Genomic DNA, 9818 nt, shown 5'->3' with positions numbered 1-9818 from the left:
TCGACCAATACAATTAACATATGTCTTCTGTATTCAGTATATATCGTATTAATTTTTTATCTTTTATTTGTAGCGACAAAAAACATTGATAAAAAAAAAACATTATCGATTAACATTTTAAAGCGTTGTATGTAAATATAAGTTATGCATAAAAAAACTAATAGATATAATCAAAGAGACGCATAAATTTATATGCTACAACGTTGATGAATGTGAAAAGTGTACAGTGATATCTGGATAAAGATATTTTATTAAAATCCAATTACAAAATTCCGTTCGGGCAATAACAAGCTTACCTTAGTGTTTTCATCTGTGGAATAGATGACGAGTACTAAAATGTGATATACGTAGTCACATTACGTCTTCGATGTATCACTCCTTTGATTAATCGTCGAACCGTGTTTAACTCATAACGAACCGATGTAGGTTAACATTAATTATCATGTAATTATCTAAATTTGTATTTTCAACGATCGTCTAGAGCTTGGGCCGCGCTCCTCTGATCGTTTAGCCGAAATTAGCTTTACGCAGATACATGTAGCGCTGAAGTTGTCGGTGCAACTGACCTTACTTCTAATCGACGTTGTTTCGTCATACGTTGGCGATGGTATACTTAATATACGATTACTAATATTGCACTAGATTTTATGGCCGAGTACGAGCGAGACACATTGAGAAGAAGCATCGTCTTACGCGCAATCCTGCCTTGATCGCTACAAGTGAAAGTTTCATCTATTCACATAATTGCCAATGAAGCTTCTCCTCTCGTTGCTCTCTATTCAAGTGCATATTGCATATTATATATAAATAAGGACGGAATCACAGACACAATAACAATAACGTATTAAACATGCTCTTGGGATCTTTTGCGATGTTGAAATCCATCAGGCAATTCCTGATTATAGTGCATCCATAAACGCCCATCGAATCCTAAAAGTTTTTGTCTTTTCTTCCATAATTAATAATGGATAATGCTACTGTATTACACTTCATTACTGCTATAAAGTATTATAATGGTTATATATTACTTTCACACGATGTGAAAGATCACGAATATTTATTTATATATAATATATATAATAATATATATATAATATATATAGTATTCTTTGGCGAATTTGAATTTCATTCAAACAACGAAACTTTTCGCGGGTTTCAAGTAAATAATATCCGTGAAAATGAGGAAGACTTTTTACGAAATACAAATCTCTTGATTGTCAAAAGCGAAACTTTGGTGTATGCGCTTTAACAAAACGCATTGTATCGTACCATATTAAATTAATGACGCCTAGTTTTAATTCTTAATTTGATTTTCTAACAAATTAAATTATATGAAAAAATGTATAAGAGTTCTTAAAATATATTTATTAATAATTATGAAATCTTGATAGGTTTAACTTTTCGAACAAGTCCTATATTCCGTTAAATACAATAAGTTATGTCTTAATTAAAATATTCAAGTTAATTACATTCTAAATTATTTAAATTTCCTGAATCTTCAAATCATATATTTAAAATTCTAAACATTTCAGATCTCAATTATTTTATTTTTCAAGATTCTCAAATTTTATTTATTAATCTTGAAATTATAATTCTTTTTTATAATTATAAAATTCCACGTTTAAAAAAAATTAATTATTTTTTTCTTTAATAAACGAGAAGTCGAGACTAGGCGTCATTAACCACTTACAGCGAATTATGTTAATGTTTCTAATATACTAAAATTGACGCACAAAACAATATCAATTAGATCTCTATAACGTCCTGCTTCTCCTCGATATCATTGTTACTTAGCAAGATGTAGGAATCCCGACCAGCCAACAATCGATGCTGGCCATTAATCAGGAAGGATGAACCTCTCCTGATAGTTCTCTTGCCAAGCTCGATCGCCTCGTGTGCCAGTACCGGGCTATTGTACGCCTTCACGAACACCGTAATGATGATTATCAGTCCGACTAGAATCATGCCGTACGTTAAGCAAGGCACAGCAATGTCGGCGAACGTTGTCGCCAGGTAAATCCACCGTCTAATTGACGGTGTAAGCTCCTCGATTCCTTCCTCTAACCACATGATCGGGAAGACTATATCAGGAAAATTTGCAACTACCCCAATGTTGGGTTGATGTTCGACTTTTAAATTCAATTGAGCACGAACTTTCGCCTCGATCGGTACCCCTAATTTCTGAAAAAAAAAAAAAAATTAAACCTTAATTATGTTAAATTTTAGATGTAATATTTTAATTATTTGTTAATCCATTTATTATTTAATTTTAAAAATATATTAAAACCAAGAACTTCTATCAATAAGCCCACTTACTGGCTGAATTTTAAAATATGTTTCGTGCAACTTTTTAATGGGCTTAAGTCCATCGATAGCTTTTAATAATTTAGGATCGGCCTTGTAAAAATGTGGAAATGAGAGGTATACCGGTGCACCTAAAATAAAAAGCATATATTTAAGTTAGTTAAGTTGAGGGATTTTATTTGGCTTTTTTGGAAAACAATACTTACTGTATTGACATGGACTAATATCCTGCAAGCCTTGCGGTGGACAAGTATCAATGCCATCCGAGCAGAAGCATTCATCTTCCGTTGGCGTTGTTTTATTCGGCCGACCGAAAAGCATGTCTGGCGGAGTGTATAAATCCGCTTTAATACCGGCCTTCTCTACCGGGCCACGATACTGCAATGGTAATGTTCTACAAAGATCCTTGTCCCAGACATGAACGACGTCCGCCCCAGTTTGGTCCCGCGGTGGAAAAAATGATCCTGCAAAATGTATTTTAAATTTATTCGTGACAAAATAAGCTGATGAAGTGTCTTCTGCGTAACAATTTCATTCCTATTTAGAAAAATTAGTGTGACAGCTGAATTTGAGGTTCGGTAATACGTCCAGGCAATGACAGACTTCGCCATTTTCCTGTGCCCCACCAGCGATAATGTTCGGATCACGTGATCGGTGCTCGACGACGGTCGACGAATCACAGCGCTCCATCGATCGTCTGATCGCGAACAATCTACGCGACCCGTAGTGCAGTTAATTCGCCACGCGGTTTTCGAGACGGATGTGATCGAGGGATCTGCGTGCGTTCTTTCACGACGCTCGCGACTTATCGTCGTGTACTTATATCTCGCCTCGCCCTATGAACCGCAGTATCACGCACAGGACACCGTCGTTGTCCATAAGACCGAGCACGTGAAGGTGACCGTCGTGTTATTTATTCCGTCGTAATAGATTCGCGTACTTGTAGTCGGGCGACGATTCGCGAGCATCGAAGCTCTCTCACTCTTTTACGCGGTTGTCTCTTTCTCTCTAAGGGCCGAAATCCCTAGCGGGCAGTCTAATTGCGGAGTCTCGGGCGCGTGCACGTGTCGTTAATTGCTCCGCAATTTCGCGTATTTTCGACCGCGGATAGCATAGTCTCGTATGTGAATCAGTGTCGATGTTGTCGACTCGGAAACGAACGATCGTTTTTTATACTCCTGTGTTATTCCACTCATCGTTCTGCGCGTTGTTTTGTGCCTCGAAAACGTTTGTTGAAGAACAAGGTTACGGAGTGGGTGTAGCGCACGGACCGTCCAACGTGAATTACGCCGCGTGTTCGACGTTACCAAACGCTTCACTCGTCGTCTCCTTCAGTGACATTCAGCGAGTTCCGGCGATCACCATTGTCAGAGTGAGATCCGCGTCTCGCGCGTCTTCTCCGTCGCACGGGGAAGGGGACGGGTGCTCGCAAGCGGCAGTCAGCTGGCTCGTTTCGGATTGCGTAGGTCCGGGAATCAACGGCGGTAGGCACGGGGAACGCGGGAAGCAGGGGGAACGTCGTGCTAGCTGTGCTAGCGCTGGAATTTGCGTCCGGTCACCCGCACCAAAACGCGCGCACGGTAAGATAAAAACAATACGCGCTGAATAACACATTGAACAGAATAAAATATCAACTACAATTTTTATGTTTCAGATGATATTCTGCTATTGAAGAAGGACCAACCCGACATCCCGCAGACATCCTGAGAGGAGGAGGAGGCCCAGGAAGGGTATCCTGCACCAGCGGAGCAACCCCAGGGTAAGTATCAATTTTTCTTCGATATTAAATGGTTTAGATTTTTGCTAACTTTTGTTTATTATTTTATTTAATTAAATTTAATGTCTACAAAATAATTTTTTTATTTTTCTGTTACAGGTCAAGAGGAACTCCGCTGCTGTGCATCGCTCAGTGAAATAAAGTGCCGCACGCCGATATCAGTAATTTTACGAACCGCAGCCGGTTCGTCGGTCGCTCGGAAGTTCCGTTAGTTATCGGGCGTTTTTTCTTTACGATAATTTTTTACGGGAGTGCCGAAAAAAAGCGCGCGTAAGTGTTAACTAATTTTCGCGGTATTAATTAATTCGGTCGCGTTCGCGAGTTTCTAGTGCGCGGAAGGATGGCTCGTCACGTCCCATCTGAGAGGAGGAGCAGGCCCACCAGGAGGCATCATGTATCGGCGGAGCAACTTTTAAGTAAGTATAAATTAAAAAAAAAAAAATCTTTTTTTTTAAATTAATCTCGTTAATTTAACTGACTTGTCTACAATAATTTTTTCTTTTTTATGTTACAGTCACCGGCAGAACTCTTCAACTCCGCTGATGCTCATGCAGATTGGTGAGTCGCATGGTTTTTTTTTCGTAGTTAGCAATTGGGTTTATTGAACCGATAACACGTAGTCGACCATAAATTACTCAATTTTAACGACGCGCACGAATTAGGATCTCTAAAAAAATAGCGCACGCGAAGCGTGCACATAGTTTTGTTCTAGTTTTTATTTAAATTGAAAGTTTAATTTAAAACCTTTAGTACGTTATTACATTTTTTAAATCAATCAATAAAACCTTACCTTCTGAAGCTGTAATGGAATTACACGGTGCGGTCGACCAGTATGGCAAGTGATCGAGCCCGTTCAATCGATTTATCAAACCGAACTCTTTCATGTTCGTATGCCCAGTAAATATTGTAGATATCTCGCTCAGCGTGCCGTTTCTCTGTATAATTACGATGCGATTATAAATTGCCAGTGTTGGTTCGGCACATGCCAAATATTTCACAATGACGTGTGATTTTGCATAGAAAAAAAGCGTAGAAAGCAAACACGTGGATGATTATTGCGTAGTACTTACTCCGAGAAGAAGGCCCATTCTGCTCATAGGCCGTCTAGTTTTAGGAAGAAATCGGTGGCCAAGGCTAACTAATGGATCGTCGTATCCAAAGACTAACTCCTGAGCAGTTACGGGAACGAATGGTTTCATATGCATACCGCTTAGAAAAATTGACAGCCCCATTGTAATTAAACGAGGAAGACTTTTACTTTGCGTCGAAAGTGTCTAAGAAAAAAGAAATTATTAATTTATTTATTTGGAAATTTTTTTTAATTATAATTGATAATTAATTAACAGAAATACATTTAGTTTTGTTTCTTTATTGTAAACTCACCAGCAAAGGTATATTCGGTACTATCACTTTGATATCTCCATCCTTAGACAGTTCGGGCACGAAGTTTAGAATTTTCTTATGCTGATAGCTAACGGTTCCGTTATTGTGAAACACAATATTAACTTTTTCCATGTCCTCTCTGCAAAAAGTATTCAATTTTCTTAATAATCGGAAACTACAGTGACGACAGAAATGCGCGATCATTCGAAGAATAGGATATTCAAATGCGATTTTTAGGACCGCACTCGCGTTGATCGATCTCGGCGCTAAATAAATATGCGAACTTACCTGTAAACGAACGGACCAACTTCCTGGAGTTTTGGCTTCTCGTTAAACTGTAGAAAACCCTCCGTGTTGGTTACGTTAAATATATAGACTTTGGTCAATCGGATTACGCCTGGCTTCTGCCAATATTGAAAGGAGAGCGAGCCGTTCCATAGTCGTAGTTGCTGGAAAAGCGGCAGTGAATTGCCGATATTATTACCGGGATATACACGGTTTCTCTCACATTAAATTCGCAATTTGTGCACGTGCACCTTACCGTTACCTTTAGAGTAATTTATCACGATATATTTTTATGCAAAAGTAGTCGTTAATCAACTCGAAGGAAAAAAATTAATTCGAGTTTTTATTATCTCGGAAAATTGGATTATTAGTGATCCTTGTCGGTTACTTATTGTGTTAATCGTTTCGTAGCATTCTTACATGAATAAAATCTTGCATTCCGAATGTCCGTCTCACGCGTTGGCGATTCATATAATTTCCGGAGAAATTAAAAATAGAACAACTAAAATAAGCTAATGAGAGCTCGCTCAGCTATTTAATCATCGACTGTGGGAAGTCATTTTCAAGATTCTTTTTGAAACCTTTATTCTGGTTTTCAAGAAGGAAATGTCCGGAAAGGGAAAGTTTAAGAACGGAAATAAACTTCCATTTATGTTGCAAAACTTGTTGCAATTAAGCAATAAAACATGGATTAATCTAATCGGCTTTCCGGAGGTTAATCTAATCTTACAGATAGTTGAAACGTTAAACCTTGTAAAATAATGTTTAAAAAAATCATGCCTATATTCAGTATTAATTTTTACCTTCAAGTTTTAAATTTGATATTAATTTTAAATAAAATTATTTATAGTAATAATTTTAAAAGTAATTATTATTAAAAATTAATACAAAAATTTAATTTCTGTTAAAAGTTGTCGCGTTATTTTTAATAATCTCTGAATTACAGTTGTACAAGCAATATCTTTTAAACAAAAACTGTAATAATATATTTGATTCATAATTACTGATCTAACAATTGTTTGCATTCGCAGCATAATTTATCTGCAGACGACGTACAATACATACGTTCGTAATATGTCTTTGGACAATGAGAGACATTCACGAAGGTATTTACTGCGAATGCAAATGCACTTTATACAAACGTGTGCCGCAAAAAATATTAAATATTCATTGCGCGAGACTTATTATGTTTAAATATATTTGTTTTATCTAAATCTCAAGTCATTGATTTCGAAAGTAATACAGAAAGTAAAATAAGTAAAGTAAGCTTATGTTCCAAAACTTAGAAAAATTTAAATTAGTTTAAATATTTTTTTCTCTCCTTTTTTTTTCTCTTTTGAAAGATGATAAATATTCCTGTTACAATTCGTAATATATTCTGATAATAAAAATAAGAAATCTTTACACACTTACGTAAGATGTGACTTTAAAAAAATTACTTTTTTAATATTATGAAATAAACAATTTTTTGTAATGTCGCGATAACTGCATTACATATTTATCAGATATTGAATCGCTTCGCGAACGTAAATGCTCAAAGTTTTATACTTACTTTCAAGATGAGGTAATCGACCCACGGTATGCTACTGAGCACTATGCCGATTACAAGTGCAAGAAGACCTAGACAGATCGCTGCTATTCTGCCTGTAAAAAAAAAAAAAAAAAAAAAAAATAATAGTAATGTTAACGGTGCAGGTGTCAAAACGCACTGATGTTAAATGTACGCATGCTCAATGTGTGTTTGCGCAAACAATTTTTTTTAGGGATGTCGACACTATAGATATCCAGTATTTCTCGTAGAATAAGCATTGACCTACATTGAAAATTAGTGCCGAGTATTAAATATTGCCGACATTGTGCGCGAGTAAAACCTACATGCTCGTTCCATAATTTTTGATAATGCTTCTCAGAATAACTTATGTTTAATATAAATATTTATTAATTTATTTTATGCTACAAATGTGGCAAATTTTTTATTAAGAAAAATTATGATTTTAATTAATAGAACTGACTATATGCGTATACGTAACGATTCTTACGATAAACAAAAGAAAGTTTTTTTTTTAAGTTTTTAACAATTTTGTCCCCGTACTTGTATCAAAATTTAAATTCTATTAACGAATCGAAATTGAAACACTTAGTTTGTACAATGGCATGTAAAAGTTGAATATTATGTTATGAAACGCACGTTTCTCGTGTGTGGCAACAGTTTTAGATTAGGATCAAGAGATCTTAATATCAAGATACTTTCGGTTAATCCTTATAATCTTTGATTACTACAAGGCAGATAGCTTTATATACTTGTAATTGTATATATTATATGTATAATAATTGAAAAATAAATGGTGCATTAATAATTATTTTTTAAATTTTATTTATGCATAATTTAATTTCAATTTTATGCACATATATACAATTATACAAGTAAATAAAAGCACGTAATTTCCAAAGAACTTTTTTATTTTCATAGGCTTCTCAGAAACTTGCATAATAATTAAACGATTGTTAACATAATGTCTTTAATATTGACGTGGTATTGCGAAGTATATGTATTGTTAGTGAACGTTGTAAACATTTCTTGCGGCAAATTGCACCTTTTTAATGTGCAATAAAAACCACTGTAATTATTTACTTCTTTTCTCGTTTTCAAGTCAAAGTTTTGATACGTATTTCACTTGCCGCGTCGACATTTTATATTATTATTTGCACAGATAAAACTTTTACATTTTATTACGCATATGTAAGTAGAAATCACTGCGGAAAACAAGTTAATTGACATTGACCAAGTGCTATTTGCATGTTTTAGCCATTAGCAATCGCACCATTAATGGCGATATAATATTATAAAAATTTTAAATTGATGTCTTTGACAAATGCACTGTATCGCTCGTACGATAACTCGAGCGATTCCTTATATAATTGTTACGAGATCCAACATCATTGGAAATTCTTCATTGCGTATAAGTCGGTCACCGTGCTTTCACTCCCGAATTAAATGTAGGACACTAATGATGCAATTTTGAAATTGCCATCTAAAGCATTAACGTATCTTACATTAAAGTGCTACATCGCACAAAATATCCTAACATCCTAATAAGTATTTGCAACAGGGAAAGTCATAGAGGCTTATTTATTCGTTGTTCGCTGCTTTCTCAATCAACTGATACAGATAAATAATTCTTTATATGTTATAATTTATATCTATTTTCCTTTTTCTTGTTTTTTTTTCTCTTTTTTATTATAAAAAGACGAAAAAAAGACGGGTTAAAACAAAAGAGGAAAAACAGGTTCTTAAAGATCTCATCTTCTTACTCTCAATTTTGTTAATGAACACAAGCCTTCAAGAATTTTTGTTGGCCAAGCATTTTGCCCGGTGGCTTTCAACGATTCTCAATGGCCTTGGGTTACTCAATATCTGAACAGAGAAGTTGTTTACGGGTATCAATTGCGAATAACTTATTTTAAAAAAAATTACGTTATAACACAAATATTTTAATAATAGACTAAAGTGAGACTACATTTTAAATACTCTAAATTTTTATTTATTTCGTTTAAAAACAATTTATGTTGTTAAATTCTTCTTATTTCTTTTTTTCAACGACAGTTTGTCTTTAGTTAGCTGGAATTTTTTATTTGGTACCTTTACTTCCTTCATCTCTTCACTTGTACGTAATTCTCGATTCATTTATTGGTTACATGTATTGTAATTTTCTACACGCCATCAATTTACATATTTGTATCTATTTTCGTTTAATCTACACTCGAGTACTGAAAGTCCAATTAGATAAATAACTATCTCTCTACTTCCATTCCTGTTATTTTCTGCAGCGGAAAACATTCACTGTTCAAAACACATCGTAATATCCGCAATCTCTCTCACGATTTCTCACCAATTAGTTCGATATGGTATTGATGAATATTGCTCGATGACGATTATAATTTCTCCACATTTACAGAGACCATTTCACACAGTTTTTGCGACCGTTTTTCTATGCGAAAAAAGACTTAACGAATGACAACTGAGCAAATAGAAAATCAATTGCATTTATATAACGCGCAAAAACAATAA

General features: G+C 34.9%; 1 protein-coding gene across 1 annotated transcript in view; it reads right to left on the bottom strand.

The window, feature by feature from the left end:
- Nucleotides 1-232: 232 nt before the first annotated feature.
- Dsb (debris buster) overlaps nucleotides 233-9818 on the bottom strand; it is a 34161-nt gene continuing 24575 nt past the window's right edge. Inside the window, exons 3-10 of the mRNA XM_070657454.1 lie at nucleotides 7302-7393; nucleotides 5753-5913; nucleotides 5465-5603; nucleotides 5152-5355; nucleotides 4872-5016; nucleotides 2511-2768; nucleotides 2317-2435; nucleotides 233-2181 (exon numbers count right to left, since the gene is read on the bottom strand). Coding sequence (XP_070513555.1) covers nucleotides 1747-2181; nucleotides 2317-2435; nucleotides 2511-2768; nucleotides 4872-5016; nucleotides 5152-5355; nucleotides 5465-5603; nucleotides 5753-5913; nucleotides 7302-7393 — 1553 coding nt within the window. The 3' untranslated portion in view covers nucleotides 233-1746. The remainder of the gene's footprint in view (nucleotides 2182-2316; nucleotides 2436-2510; nucleotides 2769-4871; nucleotides 5017-5151; nucleotides 5356-5464; nucleotides 5604-5752; nucleotides 5914-7301; nucleotides 7394-9818) is intronic.

Source organism: Cardiocondyla obscurior, linkage group LG06 (genome assembly GCF_019399895.1).
Source record: "Cardiocondyla obscurior isolate alpha-2009 linkage group LG06, Cobs3.1, whole genome shotgun sequence".
NCBI lineage: Eukaryota > Metazoa > Arthropoda > Insecta > Hymenoptera > Formicidae > Cardiocondyla > Cardiocondyla obscurior.
This window is presented reverse-complemented; position numbering and strand designations above follow the sequence as displayed.